Below are 17,979 nucleotides of genomic sequence, written 5' to 3'. Positions count from 1 at the left end.
AATTTCACCTCGACTCATGAAAAAAAAGTGTGTGTGTGTATATATATATATATATTTCGTTATGTATATATTCATATATTTACATATAGACACAATATAAATATAAAAATCTATATATGAATGTAGATATACACTATTTTTTTCCATAAAAATTTGCCAAAACTACCTAACACTTACCATTATTTGAAAAGACTTATATATATAGTTTTTCCATATATAATAGTTTAATTTAAAGAAAATTAGACATTTTAAATTTCTTTAAACATGATCTGCAAAACTGTTATAGCACAGGGAAATAAATTGTATTTTAATTAATAAAAACTTGCCCTAAAAAAAAAGGTATTCATATATATTAATATATTCAAAAAGTAAAGTTATTTCAGGGCAAGACCACCCTGATTGTAAAGCCTAACGTGATTGGTTGTAGTGTGAACATGCTACGATTGGTCAGCTCAACGTGGCCGTTATCTGATTGGCTTGAGTAAACGGTGGGTGGAGTCCACTTATTTGTGGATTTGTCTGCACTTTGACGCTAGAAGTGATTCATAATCCACAGGTGCGTGAGGGGATTTACAAATGCACAAGAACCGATTCACAAATGCGTGCAGCAATTTAAAAATGCACAGAAAGCGGTTCACAAATAAATGCCAGGCAGAGTTGTGTTTGTGACATAAAACACATTTGTAAATAGTAAGAAATATAGAGCTGAGTATCATCAGCATGACAGTGAAAACGAATACCATGCTTCCTAATGATATCTCCTAAGGGTAGCATGTACAGCAAGTGAACAGCAACGGTCCTAGTACTGAGCCTTGTGGTACGCCATACTGAACTTTTGATTGAAGAGATGTCTTGAGTTTTATAAAAAAAAAATATTACTCTTTACATTTTGTGGATCTTAATCTATTTATTTGTGAATTTGATACATTTTTGTTAATCTCTTTACATTTGTGAATCTCAATCTATTTATTTGGAAAAATGCAACAATTCTAACCCTATACAATACAGCTGAAATGCACTCAAGAATATAAAACAGTTATCCAAAAATACATTTATTTTGGTCAATCTATATAGCAATAATATAAATTTACAAGTAGTTGCAAAGTAGCACTCTGTATCATCATCTCCGTCATGCAGCTGAGCCGCAACATGCAATTCAGGTTCACAATGTCTGTGTATCAGATGAACCTGTTTAGAAACCTTGAATGTCTGTTTCAGTACTGCATTCGTTTCCGGGCCATGTAAGCGTTCGTTACCTGACTCATAACGACCAGAGCGCACAGAACCGGGCAGAGGACGGCCAGGTACCAGAAGTACCCGCTCACACTGGCACTGAACCACGATGAACACAGTCCGAGAAACAAGCTGACGCTGCCCAGCAGGTACGTGAGTAAACCGGAGGTGGCGTGGTAGCGCTTCAGTTTGGCCAGCGACCAGCCTTTGGTCAGTTTGGGATAGAGGAGGGGAAGTCCTCCGAGCGACTGCAGCCCGACGACAGACACCGTTATCACACCGACCAACCCGTGCCACGACGTGAAGTGTGGCTTGTCGTTGAGGTTCTTGTTGTAAAAGATGGCGCACAGGCCCGCGGTCGCGCAACACACGCACAGACACTGCAGGATCCAGTGCAGGCGGCCTTTAGTTTTGTGCTTCAACTTCCTGACGGGAGACGAGTAGGGGTTGAACAGTAGAACGGCTTCAGTCATGAAAAAGGAAAACTGGATGGGAGCAAGAAAATCTTGTGAGAGGATAGTATTGCGTGACAAAAAGCAAACTTAAAATTCATTTACATGCAAAACATTCAAGGTCTGTATGTTTTGCGTCACACTCACACCAAGAGTCATCAGGAACGGATGCCATGAGAACAGACCTGTAAGCAAACAGAGATCAGTGTTATTTATATACCACTATAGTATTTATTAATAATGGAATGTGCTTCTTTTATTTTCATTTGATCGAAAATATATTTCTATTTAGCTTATATCTAATTGTATTTCAGTTAGTTGCCAAGGCAACATTTCTAATTAACCTTTACTCGAATATTTAGATTTGATTTCAGCTTTGTTTCAATTACCAAATAAAACACATTTTAATGACTTTAGTTAACAAGAAACAAGACGTTTATTTATTTTTATTTAGATTTAAACATCATTATAATGTTTTTTAGTTATATATTTAAAATGTTCATTACAGGTATTTTATGTATTTGTATCTAAAATATACTACAAGCAAGTGAAAATATCAATATTGTATTTCATAATATTACAATATATATATTTATTTTTATAAATTATTTGTTTTTATTATTACAAAGTGTATTCAATTATATTTGATTATTTTACACAAAACACATGTATATATATATATATATATATATATATATATATATAGGTTTGACAATCGATTTGACAATACTATATATATATATATATAAAACATCTAAAAGTTTGTAATATATATATAAAATAAAATAAACAACTGAAATATTTGTATAAATTATAGAACCTATATTTTCATTATTATTAATGGTGTATTATGATGATTTGATAGAATAATTTATATTTTGCAAAATAAATAACTATATACACAAACTTTTGTGTTGCGATTCATCGATTTTTACAGCACATATACACACATATATATATATATATATATATATATATATATATACAAACATTATACACTATACATAAAAAAGTATCCATCTTTTTGCGCATACAACCATTACAACATTTATATAATCTACTTTCATAATTAATAGTATAGTATATTTGCACGATGTTATTTTTTCATTATTTTAAATGAATAAAACTTTTCTTGTCAGAAATAAATTAGAAAGCATTTCAAAATGTTCGATCAATAGTATCAAACAACATATAAATTCACTACAGGAAACAATCGTTTACTGACCGTCTACTGACAGCCCAGATCAGTGAGAGTCTGAGACGACGGATCACTGGTGTTTATTGTACTCACTGGATCCAGGTTTGGCGAGGACCGTGATGAAGCCAGTGAACACAGCGCACAGCACATGAGTGGACACTCCGCACACTATCCTGCTGTAGCGGTACAGCTTAGGCTCCGACTCGTGATGGACAGTCATATTATATTCTACTGGCTCTCTCTCAAATCTATTCCATACAGAGTTACATACACAAACAGCACACTGAGACTAAACTAACTCAACCCATTTGAAATGCTCGCAATCTCAACAACGAACTCTGATCATTCAAGGTTTCCGGTTACAGATACAGATCAACATGCCACAATAAAAGTCCCATATCGTTTTGAAGCAAAATCTGATCTGATTAGTTCAGATTTGTCATACAAAATAAATATGATTTATATAGTTTGAAAACCGACTTCGATCAATTGAAATGAATCTTGTTTGCGCCAAAGTGTATTTTCTTCTCTAAATTATATAAATGTATTTTATTTTGACAATAAATGTAAGTAATTTCTTCCAGATTGCCTCTGTTCTAGAAATCCATTTGCTCATGCTGACGTGGGATTTTGTTTGCATGCATGTCTTTCCGTCTTTTGACCTGCAGGGATCACACTGGATTTTTTTTTTTTCAGATTCCACAAATAAATAAATACTTCACTGGTTATTGTTATCTGTGTCTGTGCAGAATTTATTTTAAAATATTTTTTTTCCTGTCCATAAATACAGAGGTCAATTGTGTTTTTAACTTTAATAGTATGGTTTTTGGTTATGGTTTTGTATTTTATTTATTTTTAGATTAAATGTTTTTTGTTTTTGTTTTATATTATGTTTTCCTTTTCAGAATGACATTTTTATCTTTAAAAATAGTTTGTATTTTTGTATTTATATTTGGTTTGTTTAGGGAAATGTCATGAAATGACTCAGTTAATTGGGGAATCCGATGACCGTAACAAAATCAGACATTCGCAACCAATTACTGTTTATTGTCCTCTATACGGAGCAGGATTTCTTCGTGTCCTGTGACCTGCTGGCCCTCATCCAGACTGAACGGAGGACAGAAACCTTCTTATCTCATCTGGGTCTTCACAGACCTCCTTCCTGATGATACAAGACATCCGCTATCAGACCAAAGAGAGAGAGAGAGACTTCAATGTTAAATCAAGCCTATGGACCTCTGCCAACTCCCAGTTTGGAGCAAGTACGTACACTAGATTTCTAGTCATTGCACTAAAATTTTTACAGGAAAATGGTATCTTCCATGTTCACTTTCCAATACTTTAAAGGTTATTTATTACACTTGCATGACTCTGTAGAAATATTCTGAAGATTTATCAAATAACAACTTAAATTTCTGTCTGTTCCCCACACCTATACCTTTAGAAGACTTGAAATGTATATCATACAAGTTGTATGAATGAACCACTTTGTTTGGAAAAGAGCTACAAAAGATAATTTTGAGAGCGCTGTCCCTTTAAGAATGAGTTTAATTTTAAACGAGGTTTAAACCCCGCAGGCGTGGGTTCAAAATATGAAACCCGAGGGTCCACCAAATGCTTCAGGAAATGATGTCTGCTCTGCCTTTGCCGCTCTTAAATAGGACAGATCGTGCTGGATTAAGCGTTAATCTGCGTTAGTCTCCGGCGCATGCGCACTATCTCGCGCTAGCGGTCGCGCTGTACAAGGTGCGCGTTGTTCTGACTGAGGGTAAACTCATAATCGACCCGGTTTCGAGCTGCGACCGCGAATGACGCCCAACAGTGAACCGAAAATCTGAGGAGACATCTGCCTGCCAGAGGAGCATCATTTCCACTTTTGTTTGGGTGTAATGGAAAATGTTTTCTCTGTTTTGCGCAATCCCTTGCGTTATCTCCTCTCAAACACGCGATGCGCGCGCAGATTACGCGCTGTTTGAGACTTCAAGAGCGGATTTGAGGAAACTGACCCGTTTACTGTCAGTTTGAGGCTCTTCTGACGAAGAAGTTTTTGGTTTAATAAGGTAGGCTGGTCCTTTTAAGCAGTTTCTACAAGAGGTTCAAATACAAGTAGGCTACAAATAATCTGACACTAACCATCAAATAAAAGATGTTATAGCCTACTTTCTGGAGTACGCCTATGTAGCGTTTTTTATATTTCACGTCAGGTCAATGACGTCGAATTGCTAATCTAATCTGTGAGAGATTATTTTGTGTTATTTGTTTGGAATGAATACTACAACATTTTATTTATGCATTATTTCTTAATCTGTTTGTTATTCATTCTCTTTATTTTCTATTGTATTATATTCTCTTGGTTTGCTTGTTTATGCATGTCTCATTCTGTGTACGTTATTTAATTGGATTTGAAGTCAAGACATTTTGACATCTAATCTCGATTGTATTAATTATTTCATTCGTTTTAATTAAATTAATTAAATCGAACACAAATTAATTTAGTAATTATGTATTTTATGCTTTTATTTAAAGGTTTACATTCAAGAATTTATGTGTTTTACATTAATTGTTGCGATTTATTTGCTTATTCTCTTATTTGCATATATTCAAATATTTGCATTAATTGCCAACTCAGTTGTTCTAATCTGTTATGTTCTATTCTATTCTATTCTATTCTATTCTATTCTATTCTATTCTATTTGTCCATTATTTATTAGTCTATATTATGTGCTTTTTTTTTTTTTTTGCTATGCTTTTGTGACCCAGTTTTACGCTTCTTTCTATTCTGGTTGGTTGTTCAGGCCTTTGGGCTTCTCAGGATTAGGACAGTAGCCAAATGAGGTGCCGTACAACAAAAATGGTCCAAAAACACCCTTAAGTGAATTTTCCTCCTCACGCATACTGATCAGCCTCCATATAGATGTTGTCAAGTGGTTTTGTAAAGGACAGATTAGTTTGCACAAACCCGTTGGAATGTTAAAACCCCATAATTTCCTGTCTGTAGACTTTCTGTCTGATGTTTAAAGAAGCTTTTACCCTATACAGACTTAATATTTAATTCTTTTCAACAAATATAAAGGGTCTCTCTTTTATTAAAAATATATAGGCGTAATATAGCTACAAAAAATAATTATAATGGATTTATATTATTAAAATAGATTTGTAATATATAATATTTATATTACTTACTGTATTATTATTATAATATATCATATTTATATAATTTATATATATATATAATGATAGTAAAACAAATTAATGGAGTCCTTTGAAGATCAGAGAGATTATAACTGTCCACATTTATCTCACAATATATCGTAATCTAATCTAATCTCTGTTGTTTTTCCTCAGATTGAGCCAGATGGTGCTGAAAACTGAATCAAGAGGACATCTCGCTGAAAACATCATCATCTCTTTTGTATTAATATTGTACGATCGACAAAGCGATCCATGTTTGTTCTCAGCCTGGATGTGCGAAGTCCGTTGACCTGGTTCGGAGTAAACCGGGTCGTTCTGAAGTGATCTACTGAGCCATGCTTTTTAGCCTCCCACATCCCCAAGATGGCAAAATGTGAACTCATTGAATTACAGGACTTGACTCCGGACGACCGCATCGAGTTAGCGCCCCCTAGCGCCCCTCCGCCCACTCTGGAGAGGTGGAGCAAAGAGAAGGTGGTGCGGATGGTGGGGGAGCGCGTGCGTCTGGAGGACCCCGACTGGCTGACGTGTAAACCCGGACGGGGTCACGACCTCCAGCCCTGCAGCCAGACGCAGCTCAGCTGGTGCGACCTCTGCGGGGAGTTTATATGGGGCCTGTACAGGCAGAGTCTCCGCTGCACACGTGAGTCTTTTACCCAGATGATCGGGATATTTGTCTTCTGCTGTGTAAATGTTTCTGTCAAGACAATCTGGCCCTCAGAGACTGTACGCAAATAGGAAAAGGATGTTTAGGCAGGGATTAGTTTAGACAGTGTCTTATGTTGGATAGAGATTGTGTGGGTGTGTGTTTGTTACGAAATGTAAGAATTCAAACAGCAAATCAATCAGTAATGTTATTAGTTTATTTATGGACAGCAAATAAATAAGACAGAAGAGTATAGAATAGAATAGAATAACCTTATACAAATTAGATGTGAAAATATGTGCAATTGATTTTAATTCACGCAAAATGGAATAAACAAATAAATAAATGTTCTAATAAATGTATAATACATACATGCTTAAATAAATGTATAACTGAGGGAGGGCATAACAAAATAAACAATTTAATTATACATTAATTTTGTGTTTGATTTAATTTAGGTAAAATTAATAAATTAGGTTATAGCATACAGATTAGATATGTGCAATTTTAAATGAAAATTAAATAACATTAGAATAAATAACAAACTGCTTACAAACCAACAGAATAGAGTACAATATATAAAACACCTTGGCAAATGCCTGGCAACCTTCCAGAATATCTTGTAACAGTGAGATTTGCAAGTTCAACCCACATTTTTGTCACAAAATTAAAAATATCGTTTTCTCTTTTTCTTTCTCAATTTGCCAAAAACATCACTTTAAACGTGTATTACCAGCATGTTTTTACACTTCGTAAAGCTTTTAAAGTGGCTCGGTCAAACAGACCACAGATTAATGATTTATTCATCCAATGACCCAGAACATACATTCACCATTACCACCAGGTGGCGCTGTAGACTCAAAGCTTGACCCCTCTGTCATATGTTCAGCTTGTGCCACTAAAATCAGACTGCTGCTCTGTTAAACCGTAGTGCTGAGAACTATATTTAACTCTAGAAACAAACACTGGATGTGTGCTTTTGGTTTCTGAAGGAATGTTTGTGTCTCTTCAGACTGTAATTACACGTGTCACTACCGCTGTCACCCCTTCATTCAACTGGACTGCAGCTCCAACTGTGACGCCATCCGTGAACAAACGAACTACTGCGAGGACACGATCGAGACGGACACCAATGTGGTGAGAGAACGACTGCTAGAGAGGACACGTCACCCGTAAATGACATGAAATAAGAGGAAGTTGTTTATGTATGTGCTAGTGATGGGCGCTTTCGTATGGAAGCCCATTTCTGCCACATAAGAAAACAATCATTATCACAAAAAGTCGAAATTATGACTTAAAAAGTTGCAATTTGTAAGAATAGAAATGATGACCTTGTCACAATTATTACATTAATCAGAATCATGAGATAAAAAGTCGAAATTATGAAAGAAAATCATAAGATACAAAGTCGAAATTATGACATACAAAATCAGAATTATGAGATAAAACTTTGAAATTATGACATAGAAAGTCATAATAATGAGATAAAACGTTGAAATTATGACATAAGTCAAAATTAAGACTTAAAAAGTCATAGTTGTGAGATAAAAAGTCAAAATGATGACAAAAAATCACAAGATAAAGATTCATACTAAATCGAAATGATGACTTTGTTACAATTAGTACATTAATCAAAATTATGGCTTAAAAATAAATAATTATGACAGAAAATCACGAGATAAAAAGGTACAATTATGACAGAAAATCATAAGAAATGTTGAAATTATGACAATTATAGGATAAAAAGTCGAAATTGTAATAGAAAGTCATTATAAGATAAAAAAGTAATTCCTGATATAAGTTAAAATTGACATACTAAACCAAAATGATGAGATAAAACCTTAAAATTATGACTGTCACAATTATGACATAACTTGAAATTATGACTTAAATGAATAATTATTTGATAAAAAGTTGAAATTATGACGTCACAATCTCGATTATTATCTCTTTATCTGTCATAATTTCGATAATTAATTCAAAGTTTCTAAAAGCTTTGTTTCCCCATCACTAGCATGTGTGCATAAATTCAACGTAAAACATAATTGAAGTAGGTCTGAGTCTCGGCTCGCCATATGCCACCAGTGCTGATTTTATTACGTCCTACACACGCGCAATTTACGACAACCACACAATAAAGCAGCTGCTCGCTTTTTATCATTTCAAATGTGACAACTAAATACGTTACTTTTAAAACATTCTGGACATTTATTGACCAAATGTGTCTATGTAGAGTTGCATGGAAGGTTTTAGTTGATCATTTAAGGTGGTAATCACCGTGATGATCTGCGAAGGACAGATCGGACATGGATTTTTCCATGTTAGTGAATCTTGAGTGCTGATGTGAAAGTGATATGGGGGAGGGTGGAGGAGGGGACAGCTGGAGAAATGAACTAATCACGCTTCACAATGGACCTTTTACCTAATTACAAATGTGTGAATCATCTTAACCTCTCATTTGGGCATGTAAAATTTGCGCAAAGGTCTTTCTACTTGTACATTTTTTTTAATAAGACTTTACCCAGCGGCACCATATGAAACATTTATATACATGTATATCCTCCTGAGACCCAGCGATTCTTTTCTGTTCACTATGTTATTTTCTGCACTTCTTTTCTTTAATTCTAAATTATTTTGTTACTTGGTAATATTGGATATAATGATGATAATAATAATTGTTATTATTATTTAATATACATTTGTAAAAAATAAATCTATACTATTATTTACTAATATAAATATACTATTTAAAATACATGTTATGTTTTATATATAACAAACATTGCATATTATTATATGTCATTTTTAAAGTAATTAATATATAATTATATTTAGATGTAATTATATATTTCTTTGTCAACTGTAATGATGTCATACCAAATACTTGTATGTTAATTGGCAATACTTCAAATAATAATAATATTTAATGTGGATATGTACATAATAGTATAAATGTATTCAAAATATATTTATACAGTTATTTACTATTATAAATGTACCATTTAAAAATATTGCATATTACTATATGTAATTTTGACAATTATTGTATAATTATTTGTAGATGTGATTTATATTTATATATTTTTATTTTTATTTGTCAGCTGTAATGATTTATCCATTTTTATACATAATAGTATAAATGTATTTAAAATACTATTATTTACATATATTTTAAATAAATATGTGTATAATATTTTTAATTGTTATACCATTAAATGTATATATAATTTTATTTTTATAGTTAGAAATTGTGTTGTTCTGCTGTGTCTCGGAGGGAGGGGCCAGGATTGAATGGAGGGAGCCGCCTACGTGCAGTAAATTCAATCCGGGGGGCGGAGCAAAGCGGAAGGGTGGGGTTTCGAATCACGCCTAACGGTTGCATTGCATCCCGGTTGCACGAGGTCAGTCAGTCAGACAGCCACATCACCCTCCTCACTCAGACACAGCGGAAGCTCTTATACAGTCCCGGTCCAGTCGGTTTCGGTGAGATAATGACGGATTGTGAGTGGTTCGACATGACGTGGGGCAGCAGCGCGAGCAGCGGATACTGCAGCCAGAGCGACTCCGAGCACGAGCTCGAGCAGTTTTACACCGCGCGCACCTCACTCAGAAAGACCAAAAAACGCAAAGACAAAGTAAGACAGTGATAAATTACCATACAAAATACTATATTAAGCTTAAATGTATATTATTTGTGCGTTTTGGATGGGCTTTGCTATTTTTACAGTCCATTTGGAACTGGAGAAACTGAACTTACGGATACGGATATCTTCGGCTCGGTGTGCCGACAATGCATGTGCGCAATCTGCGCATGCGTGGTTATTTTAAATGATGCTTGCATATACTTTCAAACTGTACAATAACGATTTAGTCATTTATATTATTATTAAAAATCGTAACATCATTTAATTTAATTAATAAATATTTTTTTAATATTTATTGTATTTTTTATATTTAGTTAATTAATTGTGTGGTGTGGTGTGGTGTGGTGTGGTGTGGTGTGGGGGGGGGGGGTGTTTCCTCTTACAATGATGTCATGCTGAGTAGCACTTAAAGTGAAATCAAATCAAAGCATCTGCAATATGTCCATGTCTCATTACATAGCCCATGATCGGTGTAAAGACTCTTAATTAAAACTTCATTACTATTTATGAAGCCAGCAATATTATTCAAAGATAAAAGTAGACCAGGTTTTTTTTTTTTACGTGACATCGCTGAAACATATATTGCTTGCTTATTTATTTAGTAGTATTTTTTACACACAAAAGAGAGCCATAATGCTCCAAATTGTACATTATTGGTGGAGTCTGTCTTATGAATTTATAATTTGTAAATTAATTTTTAAAATATGCATTAATATTTACTTAAAAAGCAGTATATTTATTATATATTTATTATCTTAAATATTTAATAACTACTTAAATTAACCAGTTGATAAATATTTAATTCAATTTATATGGTAGAAAAAATAAGAAAACTTTATATGAGGCGGTCTCGAGTGTAGGAAACAAATTTTCCCACAAATTTGGGAAGAAATCATACTTGTTTTGAAGTACTAGAGTTAATGGGGCAGAATGAAAATCTGTTCATTCCTTGCTCACATTCAGACGCATTTGAAGTCTACATGTGTGTATGAGTGAGTGTGGAACAATGTGTGTGTGTGTGTGTGTGTGTGTTCCCACTTCCTGTCGGCTATTTCTGGATGAGGGTGGGTGTTTTCCTGTGTCCCGTGTCAGTCTGTGTAAGTTGTGGGTAAAGGCATCCAGCTGGATCTGACAGTATTTGAAACCCACTTTCTGTCTCAGACTGCGATAGTTCTGCTGTACAAACACAACCAGCTGATGTTGTTAAATATAGTTACTCAGTCACATAAAGTCAGGCCGTTTTTTTGTCAAAGTACTTATAAATCTGATTCTTATTGGTTTGTATCTCAGAACAACCCATAAAATCTGTGTTTAGGAATCGGATGAACTATAAAATTCTTATAAACTAGGGATACGTCAGCCAGAGTCGCTTGAGCTTTCTTTGCCTCCCCCTTGTGGTCACGTGATGCATTACACACTTTCCTGTCCTCTGTCCTGCAGGATGAGCCGGTCGACTGCAGGAAACAGGAGCTGTCTGTCACTGAAATACAACAGAAAGTGAAAGAATACAACGCTCAGGTCAACAGCAACCTCTTCATGGTTCTGGTAAGAAAACCTGTCGGTCTCGATTTATGTAAATCTATCAAATTTTGCTGATTTTAATTTTACAATTTGATATATTATCAAATTTATATATCTTTATGTATGTGTGTGTGTGTGTATAAAAAAATAAATTGTATACATTATTTTATTAAAAATAATTATGCAATTATAGTAATATAGAATATTATCTATCTATTATAATATTATATATAATTTATATAAAAATATATAATTTAATTTAAACAATAGTGTTATATATATGTCGATAATTTATACTGTGTAATAATATTAATAATTAATATATAATAAATTAATGGATAAATTAATTTATTTGTAATTGTATAATATAATATATATATATTGTTGTTCTATATCTATGTATGTTTTGCTGTTTACATAAAAATCATAATAACATTACAATAACATAACAATACACATTATATTATATTATATATCTATAAATGTATTAGTGGTGCTTGCATTATAATTATAATAACACAGCATAATAAATATAATGATATATATTATAATATTATTATATATATTTATGCTTATTAGAGGTGCTTGCATTATAGTAATTTTAATTGCACATGTATATTATTATAGTATTACATTTATTTATATATTATTGTATTATATTTATTTGTGGTACTTGGCATTTGGACAAACCCCTAACCGTAACTATCAACTTCAATGTGTAACTCAGTGTGATTCTTTTCTTGTCCTCGTCATCAGAACCGTGATGGATCTTACACTGGCTTCATAAAGGTCCAGTTTAAGCTGGCCCGGCCCGTGTCTCTCCCTCCTTCACGGAGCACGTCCTCCTCCTCGGGATGGGACTGCACTGAAGCACTGCAGCACCGCACCTCATTCTACCTGCCCAGAGACACGGTCAAACACCTGCACATCAGCTCCAACACACGGGCCAGAGAGGTCATCGAAGCACTGCTGAAGAAGTTCACCGTGGTGGACAACCCGGCCAAGTTCTCTCTGTTCGAACGCAGCGAACGGCAGAATCAAGGTGGGGAGAAGAGCATATATACTTTTTGACATTGATTCTTATCAAGTATCAAATTTCCTATTATCTTTCTTTTTTCAGTGTACTTAAAGAAGATTGCGGATGATGAATGTCCGCTTTTCTTGCGTCTGTGTGCTGGACCCAACGAGAAAGTCCTCAGTTTAGTTCTTAAAGAGAATGAAACAGGAGAAGTTAATGTGAGTAAAGGCCCTTCTGGCAGTCGCCGTCTGTACGTGGTCATCAAAGTTTTCTTTATCAGAAATAATACAAATGTTAAAATATCCTAAATTGTTTTAAAAGGTATATACACATATTTGAGGTACAAGTATTCACGATATTGTTGGCTTCTTCTGGCAGTGGGATGCGTTCAGTTTTCCCGAACTCCGGAACTTCCTGCGCATTCTGCAGCGGGAGGAGGAGGATCACGTCCGGCAGATCGTGCGGCGCTACGCCTCGGCACGAGACAAGATGAAAGAGGCTGTGAAGAACTTCAGTACGCCTGGCTGAAACAAGCTGCTTTTCATACCTCAGAAACAAGAGAAAAGGAGAAGAAAACGTACTAAGTACGCAGCTTATTACAGTTTGAATCCAAAGAGTGTGTGGAAGAACCCTTTGAGACATGAGAGGGTTGTAAATGAAAGAGAAATGCAGTGAGAGAGAGTAGCAGCGTGTGTTTAAGCGTGACTGATGAGCGTGAGAGGTGTGTGACGTTACACTGGAAGAAATGCTGCGGTCGTAGATCCAGTTGTGGAGCAACGTCTTTCCAGTGTGAGCGACAGATTATTGGTCGGTGGTGATTGCATATATCAATGCAGATTAAAGAGTATTTTAATCACCATTTGAACTTGTAATGGGAAAAAAGATTATTTTAAGTTTTTTAATATAAGTTTATATTAATATACCACCATTTAGTGATGCAATACTTGTGAGATATTGAAGGACCCATGTATATATTGGATATTTGTTGTAAATTTCTTTGAAATTAAATAAAAGTAAAATATTTTTCCCCTTTAAAATGACTATTTTTGTTGTGTGCAAGAACCATTAAATGACAAACACATTTCGTTGTTTGAAATATTTAATATGCATTATTGTGCATTTTATTATTATTAATAATTATATTTTAAATATATAAGTAGCTTTTAACGTTAAGTGAAAAGGAAAGCATTTAGGTTACAAGACAAAATGTTTTTAAATAACGTCCTCTATTTGATAGTTTACATTATGACCAACAACATGTAATTTAGAGAATACAGATTTTTCTTTAGCGGTCAAATTATTTGGGCTTGCATGTTTACTAAATTATATGCACAACCCTTTTTTTTAGTTATTTAGTCTGCTTTTTGACAAAAATGCAAACCATAAATTAAAGATTTTGATTAATGACTTTGTTCAAATAAAATAAAAATGATTGAAAAAAATTAATATACTAAAGACTTTTATTCTATAAAAAAAATCAAACTTTTATTCTATCCATTCTCCTCACCGAGCCAGTTCAATGTGTTTCCGGTTATAGCAGGAGCGGCTGAGAATGTCTTGATTCACTCTGATCTGCAGCGGTTCGTTTCTGACTTTACACTCTCAATAAATCTCTTCAAACCCGCATTAATTCGCATTATATCCGCTCCTCTGCTTCATTTGACATCAAGAGAATTTTCAAGTAAGTGTCATCATTATAAATATGAATAATATTGCGTTATAGACACAAACGTTGTAGGACATTATGGTGATGTTAGCAGTATTAGCACGAACGCTACATCAATTTAGACAATTGGAAAATAAAATAATTAAACTGAATGTTATTTTATTAATAATAATACTTATGTACAATCTTTTTAATGAATTAATAAAATAAATTTGACTCTTGTTTTTGCAAATGTTTTGCTGTCAAACACAATCTGTCTTGTTTTAAGATGCTAACGTTACATGCTAATGCTGAGGTGAAAATCTCTGTTACATAAAATATTGTTCAAAATGTAAATTTATTAAGAACGTAAAATACATTTTATATGGATTTTACTATAATCAAGTGTTTGACTTGGTGGGAAAGCACAGGTTACAGATTTCCCATGTCATAAAAGGTAGCCATATTTTATTACACTGACATTATCAGCCTCATTATGTCAATATTTAACAGTATGAGTCAAATAACAGCCTATTCTTTCTTCCTCCAGAGCTGTACGTCTGTCCCAAGTGTGACCCGACCAGGAGGAGAATGTTCTGCGGCCCATGATGGGTGGCAGCGGGTCTAAAGGTAAAGGGTACTGGCCGTTCTCTGGTTCGGTGGGTGGGGATGAACCTGCCAAAGACGGCCAAGAGCAGAGCCTGGCCAGGGTCCGGAGCATCCGAAATGCGACGCCTTTCGTGTTTACCAGGAAGAGGTAAATATAGCCACAGATCCTGGCATGCGGCTTTATTTCAGACAGCATAACTGAACCGCTGTGCCAGTTACATTAAGAGAAGGAACTCTCTTCTACTAAGAGAAGGTGCTCTGAAAAACACATTTTCTTGAGTTTCATTGCAGATTTCGAAAGTAATGTTTTCAAAGTATTTGAGTCATTGATGAAATTGAACCTTGAATGTTCATTCAACACACTACATAATATATATATATATATATAAACATATTTGTTCACAGAATGCCAAAACTGACCAATCAGAATCATATGGAAGCTAGTTTCCGCCACAGAATAAAAAATAAAAAGGTAATTGTGACATTTTATCTCACAAAAGACTTTTTTCCCTCAATTGCGAGTTTATATCTCACAATTCTTTATAACAACACTTTATAACATGCAATTTTATGCATGCGAGTTTATATCTCAATTCTGAGAAAATAAGTCCGAATGTAGGATATAAGCTAATAGAATAAGAGTAGAACTGTGAGATAAATATGTCATAATAATTACCTTTTTTATTCAGCGGGGGAAACAAGCTTCCATAGAATCAAGTGTTCCATTCACACAGAATGTTTTCTTTTCAAAACACGAGACGCAGAGTATTGAAACGAAAAAAGAACATGTAGAGCCGCCAGTAACATCTTTTAGCGTGCGAGACACTGTTAATCACGTCTATCTACTGAATGTTTACATAGAGAAACAATGGAAAAGCAGCACAGCGAAATTCAAAAATGCTTTCTTTGTTAACGTCTCCCTTAGGGTTGTTCTCATCAAGAACGATAACTAAAGTTTTAATAATCGTTCTAATTCAATGAGAATAGGAAGTCTACACCGCAACTAAAACGATAATCGGAATCCATCCGTTCGAGCATTTAAAGCTGCAGACAACAAAACTGCTGAGCGTGCTTGTAATAAACAGAACGTATCGTGCGTTGGTGTGGATGCTAGTTATCGTTATACTGATAGTTCTAGTTCTTGGTGTGACATTGTAAAAAGATTTTGATTGTTGCACATGTATGTGTTTTTTACATTTGTATTTATTTTGTGAAGCTCTTTGTACTACGATGAGGACGGCGACCTGGCCCACGAGTTTTACGAAGAAACGGTAGTAACGAAAAACGGCCGTAAGAAAGCCAAACTAAAACGAATCCACAAGAATCTCATACCTCAGGTTAGTAGTCAGCATAGGAATGTTTTGCTAACATTTTCTACATGTTTTCACTAGATTGAATTATAATAAGTCTTTGAATATTCATGATTACTAGAATGTTACTATTGGGAATTTTTCCGTAGGGAGTCGTCAAGTTGGATCACCCTCGCATCCACGTCGATTTTCCCGTTGTCATCTGTGAAGCTTGATGCCGTCGGTGACCTCCTGTGAAGATTCCGTCCTCCCTCATTTTCCTCCCGACCGCTGGATCCTGGACACGCTTGCTGTGTAGCGCCCCCGTGAGTTTGGGAGGGCTCGACGCGTGTATGTTGAATCCCGGCAAACGGGCCGCGAGATGCTCTGGCCGTCTGCCTGAGAAGAGGCTGAGGCCTGACAATGATGTCCTGACTTTTTTCGTTTCCTTGTAATCCTCCACATATACGTCTTGAAGACTATTATGGGCTGTACGGCCAAGACACTAAGTGTGGTTTGTATGAGTGAATGGCTGTTTGTTTGTTAGTATATGACCATAGAAATCGAGAATATTTAGCGATGTTTGACTTTTATCAGGAGCACATCATAAAGGACTTTGGAGAACCTTCTAGAACGTTCTGTTTAGAATTCTGAAGATGTTCTAGAAGCCCTCAGAAAGATCAGGTTGCATTTGAACGCTTTAATCGACGGGCATTGTATAACAAGCAGAGATTCGCAGATCGTCAGGATGCGATGTTCGTAGAGGTAATGCAGTTAGGGTTAGTACAAAATAAGCAAGTAAAACTACAGCCTGAATTTTGCATGTAGTTCATATAGACCTGATTCTGCTTTCTTTCCAGCCAGTAGGAGAGAATCAATGGCTGTTTACTGCGCTGTGATTTGTTTGTATGCTGATTGGATGATGGAATTGCTGCCGCTCCTTGATTGGACGGTTGAGGTACTGACTGACACAGTGCTGCCAGTCATTGTGAGAAGCCCTGCCCCCTCTCACTGTTCTGGCAGTCTTTATTTATTACAGTTGAAATGACCAGATGGCATTAAAGAAAATACCACGTATAAATGCATATCAAACTGTGTTTGTCTGTTAATTCGATATTAAAACTGAATATTTAGTGGGACACTGAACTGATTCTATCCATGTGGATTTGATTGAAAATGAGGGCTATGATTTTTTGTTGTTGTTGTTGTTCAACATGATCTTTTAAATTGATATATCATTAATATATTTATTGTCTAAAAAATAGTTTTATGATTTATTTCTACTGTTAAAATATTCCAAAAAATGCGATGCACAGGAAGTGACATCAGTTGGACTGGTCTGCAGCATGACATAATGGTAAGTAAACCTCATACCATTTTCCTTTTTTAATTTTTTTTTTTTTTATCACATTATTGATCGTATTTGTTGAGACTGACCATTCAACTCTGTTACTGAAGTTATCGCAAGATAACCTTTTTTTTTGCCCATAACTACAAACCAACATTTGATTTTATTATATCAAAAAATACAA

General features: G+C 34.7%; 3 protein-coding genes across 5 annotated transcripts; 2 read left to right on the top strand and 1 right to left on the bottom strand.

Annotated features, from left to right (window-relative positions):
- Window positions 1-953: 953 nt before the first annotated feature.
- On the bottom strand, window positions 954-3,256 carry LOC130077262 (transmembrane reductase CYB561D2). Its single transcript, XM_056242436.1, has 3 exons — window positions 2,977-3,256; window positions 1,833-1,870; window positions 954-1,718 (listed from the first exon to the last, which is right to left on the bottom strand). Exons 1-3 carry the CDS (start codon window positions 3,101-3,103, stop codon window positions 1,215-1,217), a joined length of 669 nt encoding a protein of 222 aa, XP_056098411.1. The 5' UTR covers window positions 3,104-3,256; the 3' UTR covers window positions 954-1,214.
- An 871-nt stretch (window positions 3,257-4,127) lies between these two features.
- On the top strand, window positions 4,128-13,791 carry rassf1 (Ras association domain family member 1). 3 transcript variants are annotated; one of them, XM_056242458.1, is made up of 7 exons: window positions 4,128-4,145; window positions 6,229-6,718; window positions 7,734-7,858; window positions 11,806-11,910; window positions 12,643-12,928; window positions 13,007-13,122; window positions 13,283-13,791. In XM_056242458.1, the coding sequence occupies exons 2-7, from the start codon at window positions 6,439-6,441 to the stop codon at window positions 13,430-13,432; spliced, it is 1,062 nt and encodes a 353-aa protein (XP_056098433.1). In that variant the 5' UTR covers window positions 4,128-4,145; window positions 6,229-6,438; the 3' UTR covers window positions 13,433-13,791. The 3 variants fall into 3 exon arrangements, with proteins under 3 accessions (XP_056098433.1, XP_056098432.1, XP_056098434.1); XM_056242457.1 differs by lacking the exon at window positions 4,128-4,145 and adding an exon at window positions 4,439-4,943; XM_056242459.1 differs by lacking the exons at window positions 4,128-4,145; window positions 6,229-6,718; window positions 7,734-7,858 and adding an exon at window positions 10,081-10,356.
- Window positions 13,792-14,469: 678 nt separating this feature from the next.
- On the top strand, window positions 14,470-17,105 carry tusc2b (tumor suppressor 2, mitochondrial calcium regulator b). The gene is made up of 4 exons (XM_056242477.1): window positions 14,470-14,585; window positions 15,100-15,306; window positions 16,375-16,495; window positions 16,618-17,105. The coding sequence occupies exons 2-4, from the start codon at window positions 15,155-15,157 to the stop codon at window positions 16,681-16,683; spliced, it is 339 nt and encodes a 112-aa protein (XP_056098452.1). The 5' UTR covers window positions 14,470-14,585; window positions 15,100-15,154; the 3' UTR covers window positions 16,684-17,105.
- Window positions 17,106-17,979: the final 874 nt, after the last annotated feature.

The sequence above is a fragment of the Rhinichthys klamathensis genome, unplaced genomic scaffold, assembly GCF_029890125.1.
Source record: "Rhinichthys klamathensis goyatoka isolate OS25496 unplaced genomic scaffold, OSU_Roscu_1.1 h1tg000727l_1, whole genome shotgun sequence".
NCBI classification, from domain to species: Eukaryota; Metazoa; Chordata; class Actinopteri; order Cypriniformes; family Leuciscidae; genus Rhinichthys; species Rhinichthys klamathensis.
The sequence above is the reverse complement of the archived record's forward strand: the minus strand, read 5'-3'. Positions and strand labels throughout refer to the sequence as shown.